General features: G+C 42.1%; 1 protein-coding gene across 1 annotated transcript in view; it reads left to right on the top strand.

The window, feature by feature from the left end:
• Positions 1-8,590, top strand: part of CD164L2 (CD164 molecule like 2) — a 31,695-nt gene extending 23,105 nt beyond the window's left edge. The window contains exon 6 of the mRNA XM_039334255.1: positions 7,442-8,590. Coding sequence (XP_039190189.1) covers positions 7,442-7,448 — 7 coding nt within the window. The 3' untranslated portion in view covers positions 7,449-8,590. The remainder of the gene's footprint in view (positions 1-7,441) is intronic.
• Positions 8,591-17,011: the final 8,421 nt, after the last annotated feature.

The raw sequence follows: 17,011 nt of genomic DNA, 5'->3' as shown, positions 1-17,011 counted from the left end.
ACCATTCATTTAGTGACTGTCTGAAGTTACAACAGCACTGAAAAAAGTGACATTTCACACTTCTGATGGTTGCAGTATCCCACGGTCGTGTGATCAAAATTCAGATGCTCGGCAACTAGCTCATATCTATGACCATTGCAGGTCATGTGATTACCTTTAGCAACGATCTGACAAAATCAGTGGGGAAGCCAGATTCACTTAAAAACCCTGTTACTAACTTAACAACTGCAGTGATTCAATTAACAGCTGTGGCAAGGAAGCTCATAAAATGGGCCAAAACTCATTTAACAACTGTCTTACTTAGCAATGGAAATGTTGGGCTCAATTGTGATTGTAAATAGAGGACTACCTGTAAATATAGAGAGTGGGATTAAAGCAGGGGTCTTCAAACCTGCCCCTTTTATGACTTGTGGACTTCAACTCCCAGAATTCCTCAGCCAGGCACGATGGCTGAGGAATTCTGGGAGTTGAAGTCCACAAGTCTTAAAAAAGCCAAGTTTGAAGACCCCTGGGTTAAAGGTTTTGGGTTCTTTTGTATTGTATCAAAAATGCATCATATTATATCATAACATGTCCATTTCCCCCCACTTTTTTTCCCCATGCATGCTGCTTATCAGAGGGGAGAACCAGCAGTAGGTGTAGAAGAGTGTGTGTGTTTGTGTGTGAAAAAACACCAGGAAAGTTAAGGGCTGCCTCCAGAACCAGGAAAACGCATAACTCTTTTCAAAGATTACTCCACTATTTATTCTTCAGAATCGTGAAAGCTGTAGGGCAGTTTGAATACATCGAATATACAATGATGGCTCATTTTCTAGACAATGGGCATATAGAAAAATACCATATCCCAGGAGAGAAAATAGCCTGATTTCCTCAAATCCTTAATCTTTCGTTTGCAGAGATATAGGATAATGCAGATAGCAAAACATTCTTTCCTTCTGATGGAAGATTTTATCTTTGGAGACTCTCCTTAACTTGTTCTCTCTTGCTCTGGATGAAGAAGTATATGGACAATTTTGAACCAAACAGAGGTCATCTTTTGATGAATTTGTGTATATGTGTTAAAAACACATCATCATCTTATTCTGTTGTCTTTAGAAATTATGGACCTTCCTTGCCCCAAATCAAGAGTATAGAGTGCAAACTGTTCAGAGGTGACCAGAGTCAGCCTCTGTATCCTAGCTGGCCTGAATGTAAGGTTCCTGACTTGGGAAGCACAATCTATGAAGAAGCTGACATTTTTGCTACCAAAAATCATGGAAAAGAGTGAATTGATCAGTGAATGGAGCAGCCACTGCCTGCTGCCCACCCTCCAAAGAGGAAATGAATAGAGAAATGGGAAATAAATAATACTGACCTGGGGAGTATAAATTCTATTCTATTCTGCTTTGTCTGCTACTTAATGAGGATATCAAGAACATTCATTGAATGTTTGAAGACTAACCACGCTCTGAGACTAGTAAGCTACCACTGCATATTCTGTTGTTCCCAGACAGGTCTTTTGTTCTTATTGTGCTGAAAGTGTGGAATTGGTCCTCCAAGTGATATTGAACTAAAAATTCTAGCAACTCAAATGAACATTGCTTATGGTGTAATCCAGCAATACCTGGAAGACATGTTTCCCCACCTTGTTCTGCCATATGATTCCCATGAAATGTTTGAAGGGTGCCAGTTTAGGGAAAGCAGATGTATGGATTTCTTTGTGTGTGGTTTACAAAGTAAATGGCTGAGAGCCATTAATGCTATCAAGTCTCCATAGTGACTTTTGAATTCTGTCCTCAACTGGTTGATTTCCCAGTCAGTTTTCATAGCTATTTAATTGAAGAACAGGAGAAAAGCAGTGGATTACAATGTCCTATGACAGTGTTTCTCAACCTTGACAATTTTTTTTTTAATTGAAAATTTTTATTTTTTAAAACATACAATCATTTATAAAAATACAATAAAATTTTAGAATAGAGAACCCCCCCTTACCCTCCCTCCCACCCCCACCCCCCCTCCCTTCACTTCCCAGAGCAGAATACAGGGTTAGAAAAAAAAAAGAAAATTATAATAATTAAGAAAAAAGAAAAAAAAGAGAGAAAGAAAAAAGAATATCATAATTAACCTTTAACTCCATAACCTATAAAACAATTCTCTATAATATTTGATATTCATTCATAAAATAAATAAAACTTTTTAATTCCATACTTTTTCTGAATATAATCTATCCACCTTCCCCATACAGTAATATATCTTTCTTGTGTATGATCCTTTAAATAAGCAGAAATTTTTGCCATTTCTGCAAAACTAGATACTTTAAATATCCATTCTTCTAAAGTAGGCAAATAATCTTTCTTCCAATATAAACCTACTAGTAACCTTGCTGCAGTTAATAAATTCAACATCAAAGTAGTTTCTTTTTCATTTAAGTCAACAAAAATACCAAGTAAAAATAGTTGAGGAGTAAACTTTATCTTTTTATCAATTTTTGGAAAAAATTGCAATTGTCATTGTTGGGGAGAATTTCAGCTGTAAAAATGAATGTTCTACCAAAGTTTCTTTTTTTGTTTCAGATGATACCTATTCTTAAAAAAGAGGCAAATTTGGAGGAATGGCAAAAGGGTATCAATAATTTTATATGGGCCGGGAAGAAACCAAGGGTTAAATTTAAGATATTACAGGATGCTCGAGAAAGAGGGGGACTTAAGGCACCTAATTTGAAATTATATTATGATGCAGCCGCCCTAACTTGGTTAAGTGATTGGCTTAACTTAACAAATATGGATATTCTTTTTTTGGAAGGTTGGGATTTAATATACGGTTGGCATGCATATTTAATTTTTAATAAGAAAGTTGATCGGACTTTTAAATCACATATTTTGAGGAATGCCTTACTTCGTGTTTGGAAGAAGTATTATTATAGATTAAATTATAAAATACCTATCTGGGGGATTCCCAGACATGCAATTGAGGGAACCTCTAAGGGGACAAATTTTGATAAAATTTCATACAAAGAATTGTTAATTTGTTCTGGTTCGAATTGGCATTTGAAATCCCTAGATGTATTAAGGCAGCAAAATATTCTACAGTCATGGTTTCAATATTTACAAATAATGGATAGATGGACTGTAGACAAGAAAGAGGGAATAACACTAGAAGATAGACAATTGGTTATTCAGATTAAAAACCAAGGTCCGGCTCATATAAAAAGAATATATAATGTTTTATTAGAGTTAGATTCGGAAACAGAATTGGTTAAAGATTGTATGATTAAATGGGCTCAGAATATACAGGAGCCGATCTCATTGGATTTATGGGAGATAATTTGGATAAGAAATGTTAAATTTACACAAGCTCAAAATTTGAGAGAAAATTTTTATAAAATGTTTTATAGATGGCATTTAGATCCTAAAAAATTATCTTGTATGTATTCCAACATACAGCCCAAATGTTGGAGATGTGGCAATAATGATGCGACATACTTTCATATTTGGTGGAATTGTAAAAAAGTAAAGGCTTTTTGGATTATGATTTGGTGGAACATTCAAAAGATTTTCAACCTTGACAATTTTAAGGCACGTGGACTTCAACTCCCAGAATTCCACAGCCAGAAATGCTGGCTGTGGAATTCTGGGAGTTGAATTCCATGTGCCTTAAAATTGTCAAGGTTGAGAAACACTGTCCTATGACCTATGCTTTAGAAAGAGAAAGCTTTTTGTTCTTAAAGTCAGATAGTGATGGTAGAGGTTCTGGATGGGATGTTCTTAACATAGGAGGTGAACTTCTACCGGTAGATAGTGAAATTTAATTCCCAGCAACCCCACCTAAAGCATCCAGCTACATACGGAGGGCCAAATATATCAATTATATTGCCTTCAATCAATGTAATTCAGTTTTGCATCTTAAAAAATAACCCAGTCTCTATTGGTGGCATAATTCATCAATTCATGAACATGTTTTCTTCATATCTACTAGGCGTTTTAAGTGCCCTTTTGCATCTCACCCAATGAGCTTCCCGATTCTTGGAGAATTCTTCCTACATTTCCTCTCCTGGCTTCAAATATTATTGATAAAACATTCGTCACTTTTTCTAGGGCCGATACCCGAGTGCTTAATTAGCTCTAAAGCTGCTTCAAGAACCAGCTTTAGTACTTCTAGGCAAAGGTCCCCAACCTTTGGGGCAACAGGACCAGTTCCCTGGAGAAAGGTGTTTGCACGGACCGGAGAGTGCATGATTTTGTGTGCTGCCTGCATCCCACGGATGAGGCTTTGCTTGTTTGTGTGGACCAGTTGCTGGCATGCCATGGCCCGGTACCGGTCCATGGACTGGGGGTTGGGGACCCCCGTTCTAGGGCATGTTCAGAAGCACCCAACTTGTATGCAGACAAATGTTCCTATCCAAAGCTTCCATGGAATAAACTCTTACGTACTTCTGCATCAAGCCTTTATTCTTGAAATCATCCAGATTTGGAAGTGGTCCTTTCCTTTCCAATAACAAGAATTGTACAGTTGATTATAACTGCTACTTGAACTGAGGAATTACCACAAGAGCCGAGAGAGATAAACATCCCCTTTAAAAACCTATCCTGGCAGCAGCTGGATTCTTTAGTAAGCCATTTGTGTTTCTAAAAATGGGCAGATCTGAAACCGGGTATATGAGACAGCAGACCAGCTGAAAAACTAAGCCGTGAGCTTGACTTCAGAATACCAACAAGAAGCAGCCAATTCTTTCCATTTGTCAGAAGTACCAACTGCAAGAGCTGACCCTTTAAAAATATTTTTAAAAGTTTCATTCTTTTTGGTCTCTTGCTTAATGAATTCATGTTTTTAATCTTTCCAACAGCCAGAGTTCTCTGGAGAGATTACAGAGCAGTTAAAAGCATACCCCACCCCTCCTTTTCTCAGTCCCAATGCTTGCAGGGTCTGCTGTGAATAGATATGGGGAGGTGTTCCTGCTGGCTGTTCTTTTTCCAACCAGTTGAGGAATGCTGGGTCTTCATGCTGTGTCTCTTTTGGGTTGCTGTGTGACTTTTGTGCTGTTGAAGCTTTCTTGGGTGGGGGGAAGGATTGAAGGGAGAGAGGTTAATTGACTGCTAGTTGCCTTCTTGAGTGAAAACTTGTGATCCTGACTTCTGAATTAAAGCTTATGGGCGTTTCCTTTATCCAGGACTTCTGATGCTCCTGAATGTCATTGTTGGGCAGCCCTGTGTAGTAAGTAGGTGGTAAGTCTCACCCTGCTGAGAAAGATCACCACTGGTAATGATGATGTTTTCCAGAAGAGCCAAGAAGTTGTATATGGGATCCTCTCTTAGGAAAGGTCTTTGATGTCCATCTTTTTCTGGATGGAGAAGAACAGAAAGCTCTTGCAGAAGAGGTGGCTTCAAGACAATTGGGGAGGGGGATGTTTTCCAGCAGCTGCACAAGAGGAAGACACACTTCAGGGCAGGATATTAGGCTTAGTGCAGCCCCTAACTACACCCCGTATTACTTTCTCTACCGTAGCTCAGAGCAGAATAGTATTGCTGGTGGTAAAGCAATGCCATGACTCAATAGAACAGGGGTGGGGAATGATGGACCTTTTATGACTTCTGGACTTCAACTCCCAGAATCCCCAGAAGTTATAAAGGGGGCATCTTTCCCCACCTCTGTAGTAGAAGAGCAGCTGCTTTGTAGTCAAACAGCTCCATGTTGAATTATCAGCCTCTCCAGTTAAAGATAAGGTAAGAGGTGATGGGGAGATCCCTTTCTCAAGAATCTGGAAAGACCAACTGCCAGCCAGAGAAGGTAATACCAGTCTAGGTGGGTCTTTACCATCGGAGCTGGTAAAGATCACCTGTCTGTCTATGTGACTTCAATCTTTGGAGCCCTAAATTGATGGAAGTTCTTTCCCCCAAGCTGTACAATAATCATCTCCACTTCTGCCACAACTGCTCCCTAGATTCCTACTTTTTTAACTCTGCACTGTAGCTGCCCAATATGGAGTCAGACTCCTGCGCTTAGTATTTGGAGTGCTACAGATTTGGCTGGGGAGGCTTTCTTAGATCAATCTGGAACTGAGTCTGGCGTCACTTTTGAGTTGCAACCATTCCTCAACATTGAAAAGACACGAGATCATTCTACAAAACTACAGTATGTTCTCCACCTTAGGCTCAAAGCCATCTGGGTGACCTTGAGCCAGCCCCTCCCTCTCAGCCCTAGGAAGAAGAAGAAGGCAATGGCCAACCTCTTCTGAAACCTTACCCAGGCAGTTGCCATGAGTCAACCTGACTCAAAGTCTGTAGATTCAAGATGGCTGGTGGATATACTTTGATTTTAATGATATCTACTCCCTGAAGCAGCATTTCTCAACTTTGGCAACTTCCTCAGAAATGCTGGTTAAGGAATTCTAGGAGTTAGTCCACACATCTTAACATAGCCAAGATTGAGAATCAATGCTTCCCCAACCTTTTGGGCACCAGGGTCCAGTTCCGTGGAGAGAGGTTTTTCCGCAGACCGGAGGGAGTGTGGTTTTGTGTGCTGCCTGCATCTTGTGAATGGGGCTTTGTTTGTTTATGCAGACTGGTTGCTGACATGCCACGGACGGGGGGGGGGGGTTGGGGACCCCTGCTTTAGGGAGTAGATACCACTAAAATCAAAGGGATTTGTATGCAGAATCAACACACGTAGGATGGTGCCATAAGACCAGGTTAATATAAAACTGATATAACAAAACCAAAATGCTTTGTCTATATAGCATGCTATCTCTGAACAAACTGTAGGATGGCTCTGGGTGTTAAACTAGTTTACCCACTAAGGCCATTGACTCTGCAGCGCCTACTGTACAGGGAGAAGATCAAAGAGGTCAAGACATTGAATATAGTACATGTTTAAAAAGGAGGTTAGTGCTTTGATCACATGGTTGTGATTACTAACTTATTAATTGGGTATATCTAGTCTAATGAAAATGAGATAACATGATAGCAGTCTTCCAGTAATTGAGAGGCTGATCACAGAGAAGAGGGGGAGGGTCAACCTGTTTTCCAAAGCACCTGAAGGCAGGTCAAGAAGCAATGGATAGAAACAAATCAAGGAGAGAACCAACCTAGAACTAAGGAGAAATTTCCTGACAGTGAGAACAATTAACCAGTGAAATGGGTTGCCTCCAGAAGTTGTGGGTGCTCCAACACTGGAAATTTTTAAGAAGAGATTGGACGATTTGTCTGAAATGGTATAGCCTCTCCTGTTTGAGCAGGGGGTTGGACAGGTCCCTTCCAACTGTCCTAGACTTTTTTCAGGAAGTGCACTTCTTGTGTTCCAACTATTGCAAGTTTCTCTATTTTGCAGATGCAGGTCCTGTTTTTAGCAAACTCAAGAGGAGGAGATTTTGTGGGCATGTAAACTAACTAGCTTAAGTTTCCCCATTGTATTCTGGCCTGGTGAAATGTTTTTCGTTCCTTTATGTTCATTTGCTCCATCGCATTAGGATCTAAAGGCTGATCTCCAGGGAGGTGTCTTGATGTACATCGTTTTGGCTGGAAGACCACTTGGAGAAGAGGCCAATTTGGCCATGTTTGGAAGCCAGGACATTCTCTTTCCATCTGATGGAACTTCTGAAGAAGATAATCCAAAAATCCGAACCTCAGCACCCTGTTACCAAGCCCATGGTGCTTGGCTTGGATGTACAATATGGCTCCTCTAGACTTGATGCAGAAGACTATACAGTATAAATGACTATCCACAAGACCACGCTTTGAGCTGCAGGAAACTTCATCTGCTTGACTGTGGATGTATGTAACTCAGATTAAGAATCTCTTCAACCAACTGGAATTTTTCTTTATAGGCTTTCTTTATTGTAATTATTCTTCTTCTAAGCCCACAAAAAGCCTTTTATCTCTTTCTTGATACAATGGATCAAGCCCCGACTTTGCATCTTAAGAATTTATTTTAACCTTTGAATTCTTTTTTTCTGATCTTTTTTATTTCTTTCCTGGTGTTGTAAGCAGTGCTACAACAGAACAATATATATAGTTCATGCATTTGCAGATTAAGCTGCTAATCCTTTTTTTTTTTTAAATGCCTGGCAGCCCTAAGGATTAGCAAAGTGATCTACTAGTTTTAGTTACTTACGATTTCAGTGTAAAACTTTGTTACTTTAAAAAAAAATGTGAGTGCCCCATTCTAGTCTCTCCCATTATTGCTCAAATGTTTATTTGTTTTTCAATCCTAACAGCCAATGTGGAATAGTTTTGCAACCTGAACTGCTTCGATACATGTCAATTTAGCCAGGTGCTTTTTCAATAGTGGTACCGTATTCAGATGTTAAAATGCTTGGTTCCTCCTGTTAAACTGATTGCGCAAAAGACAAGGGGTCTCCTTCACACGTAGCATGTTTTCTGATAGAGGAATTGTAGACGACGGGAGCAGAAACCTAGCAGGCTTTGTGAAACTGAACTAATGTTGAGCCTCTCTGAAATTGCCTGTTTATTGAAGAGTGAATCCCTTAAAACACCCTTAAAACACATCCTTCGGTTCTTTTCGAGAAGCAGAGAGATCCTTTGCTACAAAACTGGCAGCGAAAGCAAGGGGGGGGAACCAAGAGGCTTTTTCAAATAAAATGCAATATTTATGGACATTGTATGTATTCATCTTTATATATACAGAAACATTGCATTGGTCCTCAATAGAAATCTCAAAAAGACAAAAAAAAAATGCAGCTTAAAACAGTAAGCAGGTCCAAAGTGTTCCTAAAGATTGCCTTGCTATTAAGTTCATCTCTAAGAAATGCATTTGTATCACTTTTAATGTTGCAAGTCATTTTTTTTCCCCCAGGGCTTCCTTTTTAACTTAATTAATGAACAACGGAGAGTCAGTTGCTGAGCGGGTTGACCCTGAATTCTACGTCTCTGGACTGGCAAAATGGGAAGAGAGTCTGAGGCTGTGCTAAAAGCTCAGGGAAGGATAAAAGCAGGTAGAGAACTACTTTATCCTTCTTTAAAGGAAGATCTCCATTGCTACGCACCCACCCACCGAGGCCAGCTCAGCACAAGCACAGCTAATGGCCTTGCTCAAGCCATAAAGTGATGAGAAACTTGCCTTTCAGCAAATCACTCACACAGACACACACACACACAGAGACACACACAGAGGGAGAGAGGGGGGGGGGAGAGAGAAATCTTCCCTTCCCTCTAAAGCTCCTAATGGAAGAATTGGGCTGCCTTTCAGTGCCACCTTGTGTGCAAAATAGTACTGTGCTGAATGGGGAAAAAAGAAGGCTCCACTTTCCCTGTGGAGATTCTCAGTCATCCCAGTCTTGGTTGTCTCAAAGGAGCTTTTTCAAGAGGCAACTGGACTTTCTTGTTTTTCTCCGAAGACCTTTTGCTTCTCATCCAAGAAGCTTCTTCAGCTCTGACTGGATGGTGGGGAATGGAGGGGTTTATATTTCTTGCAGACAGCTGGTCTTTTGCCTTCTTTTAGAGCAGGGGTGTCAAACTGCCGGCCCATGGGCTGGATGCGTCATGGCAAAACCACACCCACCCCATTGCTGGCAATGGGAAAAAAAGTTGCAATGCGTCATGACACATCACGTGACATTGTGAGTTTGACACCCCTGTTTTAGAGAGTTGTTGAGGTTTGTCTGTGCCCTCAGGGTCACCTGAGTGATGCAAATGGGTGTGGAGCCTTCTTGGAACTGCTGAAAGGACCGTGTTGTGGAGCTGCGCTTTCTGCAGGGTGTTTTCTGTCCTGGGTCCCTTCACGGCTGAACATACAGTAGGTGCAGGCTGTTGGGGATGAGTCTGTGTTGTCTGCATCTCAAATTGAAGTGCAAATGGTTCCTGTAGTCTGCATTTTTTTTTCCCGGAAATCCATTCATACTTCCGTGCCATTCAAAGGGTGTTCATCCCAAAGTGCATAGCTAAATATCTGTGGAGATTCTCAGTCATCCAGGTCATGGTAGTTCCAAAGGGATGTTTCAAGAGGCCACTGGACTTTCCTGTTTTTCTTGAAGACCTTTCGCCTCTCATCCAAGAAGCTTCTTCAGCTCTGACTGGATGGTGGGGAATGGAAGGATTTATATTCCTTGCAGACAGCTGGTCATTTGCATTGTTTTGCATGTCAATCCAAAGTAGAGCCTGCACACACACACACACACACTTTTTGCAGCATAGAACAAACAGATATGGGCATTCTGGTGGCATGTTTTCATCCACAACAAATGGGGTCCTCCCAGTTAAAAATATCCCTTTAGGAAGGTGATCGACTTTTGTCTCCCCCAGTCCATTTCTGCAGCCTGAAGGTCATCTTGATTGCCACTGTTGGGATGGATGGATGCTGGGATTAAGTGCTTCATTAAGCATAATCGGCCTTTGCTAGATTGATCACTATTGCCAGGGGCTGTGGTAGGTTCCTTCATATATTTTCTCAGTTTCTATGAATCTGGGGGTGCTGGCCACTTGTCCTCAGTATTTACATTACATGAGGCTATAACTCAGCTTGCTATTACCATAGCGGGGAGGAGAATTGTGTCCGCTATCCCAGTTGCTGAGAACCAATTTGATGGTTAAGGAACCAGGCCAGAAACCAGGAGAGTATGAATTCTAGTCTTGCCTGAGGCATAAAGCCAGCTGGGTGACTTTGGGCCAGTCACGCCCACCCAGCCCTAGGAAAAAAGCAGGCAATGGCAAAACACTTTTGAAATCTTGCCAAGAAAACTTCAGACTGGTTCAGATAATCATCAGGCTGCAAGATCAGTTCAAAGTATACACACACATACACACTTCCAGTTGTTGTTGACAGCTCCTTGCAGCCTCTGCTAAACATAGTCAAGGGTAGAAGATATAGTTCAACAACTGGAAGTTCTTCATGTTTTTTGTCCTTGGAGGATTAGTTTGTTATGTCAGAATATAATGGGAACTTCATTTGGTTTTGTAGGGTTGCTTCTGCTTATAATTTGGAGCCCTGGGGTGACTTTTTGGTATAATTCAAAGAGTCAAGATAGCGGGCTCTGTGGGGCAACAGAAGCTTTGTCCATTTATTATGCAGGTTTTGTGTGCAGTGCACATACAAATGGACAAAGCTTCCATTGCACTTTCACAATCCACCATCTTGATACCCTTCAGACATCCTTGACCCTGGGATCTTGATGATCTTAGAGTGTCACTGGTTTTGCCTTTTTTATTTTGGGATTTGCATTCCATTAGGCAGGCACATTGGGCGAGGGCAAACCATCCTTCCCCTTAGCCCTTACACTCTCAAAACGCTATCTGTGCCCTCTGGCTTCAACAGACAAGACCCTAAGCAAGCCCAATGAGAAAAAACTCTTTTAGCAACCAGATTTAGGGATTGTTTCAACTTGCACCCAACTATTGGACCAGTATCTCCTGCGGATGGTTTCCCCCCCCCCTCTTCTTCCTTTCTGGGTTCCCATCTTCTTTTCCTCATTTTTGCCTCCAGCTTACAAAGGAGACAAGCTGAAGTCTTCATTAATTGTACAAGTGTCAGAGAAGCATCCCACCCACCCCCTTACTCTGACACCATCCAAGGACAGCCTCAGGGCGTGTGAAAGCTGTTAGGCTTAATCACCCATTACTTGGGAGGGAAAGCTGGCAACAGCCGTGAATGGGAACCAAGACAATAAAAGCAGGATGGAGAGCAAGGCTGTGAACAGCAAATGTCATGCCAGCATATTTTTCAGCTGCCTCAAGGTCGGGTGGAGACTAGAGCAGTTCAGCTCAGCAGTGGCAAAAAGCTTTTCAACTGAAATTGCTTCTGGATTCCCTTCTCAGGCTGCATCCTCCTCCCCCCCCCCTTCTCCCCAACATGCAAAAAACAAACAACCACTGGGTGGCAGCAAAGCTCTTGCTGCCAACTAGTGGTCATCAGGATTTTTGCATCCCAGTTCTGATAACCCTACATTGGACAAGCAGAGAGAAATAGGACAAATTCTTCACACGCTCTGGGGTAGTACAAGGACTACAGGATTTCCAATTTATTGGGAGGGAACTGATCTTAGTCTAAAATTTGAGGAATGCTGAAAGTGTTGAGACCAATGTTTCACTTCAGTCTGCTCTTGGCCTTTCCAAGAAGTAGGAGATCAGTATCTTTAGAGATTGTTGTTACGTGGGGCAATTTGAACAATGGTGAGAAATCTTCTACTTCCCAAGATAACTGTACTGAAATGTCATTGTTCCCAACAAGTATGAAGAGTGAGGACAAAGGGAGGGGAGGAGAATGAACAACTCTGGGACGAAGGGGAGGAATTCAGACCAAATATGAAGGGTTTTTGCAGTCTTGATCTGGTGTTCCACTGGGATGGGGGCCCTTAGTTATCTAAAAGAATGTCCAGATAGGAGCCTGTTCATTGTTTGGACAGTGATTGAACGTGAGATGTTGCCTCCCATCAGGTCAGACCAGTGATTCAGTTCTCTTCAAACCAGTGGCCAAACTTCAACCCAGGGCTTTCCCCACCCAGATCTGAAAATACAAAGCTTTGCACTTAAGACCAAGTGGACTGAGAGGGGACTTTGTCTGCATTTGGAAATTCCTCTGCTTTGTACTTTATCTTTCTCAACCTACTGTTCTCCATCTACACTGGGACTCCATGCTCTGCAAATTTCCAACCAACCTTCTCCCTTGGCAGGAAAACCAAATCAGAGAAGCCTGAATCTTACATTAAATATGTTTCTAAATATGCGTATCACTAGCTTCTGGCAGTCTTGCATTGTTTACAGCGGGTGTAGATTTCTGTTTGCAAGAGAAGGGAGCTTCTGCTGGACTACAACTGCAGAGACCAGTTGCACGTCTGTCTCTCAGTTGTGGAAGCTTTCAAGCCAACTCGCTACGGCCAACTCGCCATGGGACAATTTTAACAGTTCAATTTAGTTTTTAAAAATAAATATTTTAATTTTTGTCATTCACATTTCATTCTCTCCCTCCTTTTGCATCGGTTCTTTAATGATTCTATTCCACCATTTCTTTGATATTACTGTAACCCTTCTACTGTAACTAGAACACCTTCTAGGTCCCTTCCGGCTCTATTCTATTCTATTCTTATCGCACAGCGAGCTGTTGTCCCGTGGTGAGTTGTCGTGGCAGCAAGTTGGTCATGGCAAGTTGGCTTATGTAAGGTCCTACTTCAACTAACCACCCAAGAAAGCAGAACTCTTGAAACAGGCATTGTCTCAAAAGAATACTTTTATTAGGGGTCAGTGACAGGGAAGTCAAGGCGGGATCTGGGGAAAAACCTGCCGAAACAGTATAGTTAAGCAAGCAATATTCCTCTTCCCACCAAAGCCATAATGTCCATTTGAAATCCAGCCAATCTACAGGTGGACTGATGAGCGGGTAACTGGCACAGTTGGTGGGCATCTCGAGGCCTGCTCCAGTTTCGTTTCTCTGCAACTGTCTCCCTGATAAAGGGAGACACATTCCTATCTCAAGGGGATGGAGGGAGGAGGGGAATATAGAAAGCGAAAGTTATCCCAAGCACATGCAAGCTCCCCCTCTTCCCCCCCCCACAACAGAATGGCAGGCCCCCAAAGCAGAATATATGCCCAAGGAAAGGGAGGAGGGTTTTGGGGTCCTGACAGCTATGGTGAATTGGCTGTGGCGAATTATCATAGATCAGTGGTTCTCAACCTTTTTAATGCCGCGACCCCCAACCGGTCGTAAGTCGAGGACTACTCAACCGGTCGTAAGTCGAGGACTACTCAACTGGTGCAGCACCGTTTGCAGAATAGGACTTTTGGCGGGCTCAGCAGGGCAGAGACAGCCTGGACAACTCCTATTGGCTTTTGAAAGCCAATAGAATTAGACTCTGTTCAAGAGAGTCTATTCTGTTGGCCTTCAAAAGCCAATAGAATAAAAGGGAGTAGCACAGCTAAAGAAAAGGGGGAAAAAATGGTGGACTGCATTGTTTGGCGACTCCCGTGAAATGGTCGTTCGACCCCAAATGAGGTCCCGACCCACAGGTTGAGAACCACTGTCATAGATGGTGTTCTCACTCAATGCACATCCACGGGGTTATTTTTTTTTTGTGGAAATAAAAATGTGGGGAAATTCCCAGACAAGCTGCCTTGAACTCTTGAGGAAAAAAGTGAATCTGATTTATCACCACCCTCATCATCATCACCAACAACAACAACCTATGATAATCATAAATGCCTCTTCCTTCTCACTTCCCCTCTGCTGGCGAGAGCCCAGCAGGGCTTTCCAATTCTCAGAAGACTCCATCAGACAGATGAAGTTGGGACTACCTATTGACTCACCTTAAAAAAAAAAAAAAAGACTACTATGGTATGTGCGAGTCGATTTTCCTCCCTCCATTAAATCCAGTATATCTTTTCATCCCCCCATGTGGGTTTTGAACAGAACTGGCATGAGATTCAGTGCTTCAGTGCCTAATTGCTCTGCATCAGCTATAATGGAGTGTGGTTAAAAATGTCACTGATTGTGATAGAGCTATGGTTGACAAGCTGGAAAAAGCTTCTCTTGGTGAGAGAGCTGAAATCTTCACGGCTCGGGGTTTGGAAGGAGCAGGCAGTTTCCTGCTGTGGTTTTGTCTTTCTGCAGAGGAGAAGATTGTAGGTCTTTCTGATGATGTGTTCCTTGCCATCCTGCAAGGATGCCCTGGCTTGCCAGAAAAGAAGGGGCGCCCGGTCTCCTTGGCTTAAAATGTGGGATAAAAACCATGTGTGTATGTTTGTGTGTCACATCAAGGATTCCAGGCAAAAGCAATTGCTTCCATTTCCTTTTGGGTAAGGTAGCGTATTGTGACGGACAATGTCCACAATGTCCATATGTGATGGTATGTGGGAATGAGCTTGGGAGAGGGGGAAGAGATGCTGTCTAGGGAACAATCAGGTAAGGGGGGGAGGGCAAACACTCAGAAAGGACTCTCCCTAATTTATCAGGCTGTAAAAAGAGAAAGTGGCAGAGCTGTGCAAGGTTCTGTTAATGTATCCTTATAACAGGGGTCTTCAAACTTGGCAACTTTAAGACTTGTGGACTTCAACTCCTAGAATTCCTCAGCCAGCTGGCTGAGGAATTCTAGGAGTTGAAGTCCACAAGTCTTAAAGTTGCCAAGTTTGAAGACCCCTGCCTTATAGTAAAGTACTGTAGAATTAGCTCATTTGGTCTGTTTTCTGTCTGGTCTACTTGGGAAGACTGATAGAGGCACACACCTGAATAAAATGGTTATTAAATATCAATAAGCTCTGAAATGAGCCGAAGGAGCTAAGCCACCTTGGGAAGATGACACAATGGAGCAAAATGGAAGCAAGCAGTGAACCTAACAGGAAGAATAGTCCTTATGCACTTTAATCTATCTTGTCCCACTCTTAAATTTGCAGTGATGGTTTGTCACCATCTTAGAACACGTTCAGCAGTCCTGTAATCAGGGCTGATGTGGGAATTCTGCCTACCATTTAAGTTAAAGTACCAGTTAACGTATTCAGGGTAAATCCAATGAAGAAAGGTAAAAGTTCTGTTTTCTTTTTGCATTGTTTCCTTTTGGTTAGTTTTGTGCCTTCAAGTCAGCACCGACTCCTGGCATCTGCCTGCGCAAGTCTCTGCAGTTTTTTTGGCAAGGTTTTTCAGAAGCAGTTTGCCACTGCCTCCTTCCTAGGGCTAGAGAAAGGGACTGGCCCAAGGCCAGGCAGCTGGTTCAGTGCCTGAGGTGAAACTAGAACTCACAATCTCCTGGTTTCTAGCCAGATGCCTTCACCACTCCAACAAACCGGCTCTTGATTTTATAGCAGCCTAAATTTGAAAAAAAAAAAAAAAAGGAGCAAGAAAAGTAAAATGCCACATAATTAAAATGCAGGAAGATTACTAATTAAGTGGAAAAGAGGTTATGACATTGAAATGGGTATCTAGAGCATTTATAAGCCTGTGGAGAGGATTATTAACTATTAGGGATGGATGCATACATTATCTAATGGACTCAACTTCCAAGAAAGTTCAGGGTCAACATCTGACATCCTTGGGAAGCTGCCTGCCCAGCTAATTGCTATTACCTGCCATGCCTCCCCTTAATTTCTTTTTTGTTCCTGACCTAGTATCTAGAAGCATTTTAATTTCCCACAAGGCCATTGGGCCATTTCAAGTTCCCACAATTCCTCCAAGAAGACTAGATCAGAAGGTTGAGCCTACCTATCTGGTGTTGCTTAGATCATTGTCGCTGTCCCCACTGCTTGCTGGAGCCTTCCCAGAAAACATTCTGTCCATTATTACCAATTTATAATGCCTTGGTAAGACCATGCTTGGAAAATTTCATCCAGTTTTGTCACCGTAATATAAAAAACAAGAAAGTCCAGTTGCCTCCTGAAAAAAGCATCTTTGAGACAACCATGACCTGGATGACTGAGACCCTCCATAGACACTTGTCTTCAGAAGTTGTGGGTGCTCCATCATGGAAGGTTTTTAAGAAGAGATTGGACAGCCATTTGTTTGTGATAGTATAGGGCAGGGGTAGGCAACCTTGGCTCTTTTATGATTCGTGGATTTCAACTCCCAGAATTCCTGAGCCAGCATGGCTGGCTCAGGAATTCTGGGAGTTGAAGTCCATGAGTCATAAAAGAGCCAAGGTTGCCTACCCCTGGTATAGGGGTTCTGCCTGAGCAGGGGGTTGGACTAGAAGACCTCCAAAGTCCCTTTCACTGTGTTATTTTGATATCCCTTCAAATCTGGTCAATCCATGCATACCTGCAAAAATTGGTCAATCCAGGAAAGAGAATTAAGGGCTAGTTTTAAGCATAAAATTCATGCTGAATTGCAAAGAGCTGTCCATTTTTTTTAATTTGAATTCAGATTGAACTTTTTTGGGCCCATCTGCATAGCACACCTACCGACAACAACAGGAAATTTTCTTCCAGGGAGCAAAATTGGAGAATTCCAGAAATACAAATCAGGTACTAGTTCTAAGCATAAAATTCCACCCCAAATCTAATCTGCCCTCCATTTTTGAATTCGGGTTCTACTTTTTTTGATTCCTCACCTACCTACATCTACTACCGGAATCAGGATTTCCCCCCCTGGAGAGCCAAAATTGGCAAAT

Source organism: Crotalus tigris, unplaced genomic scaffold (assembly GCF_016545835.1).
Source record: "Crotalus tigris isolate CLP2741 ecotype Arizona unplaced genomic scaffold, ASM1654583v1 scf7180000017628.32516253702:7417878, whole genome shotgun sequence".
In the NCBI taxonomy this organism is placed as follows: Eukaryota; Metazoa; Chordata; class Lepidosauria; order Squamata; family Viperidae; genus Crotalus; species Crotalus tigris.
This window is presented reverse-complemented; position numbering and strand designations above follow the sequence as displayed.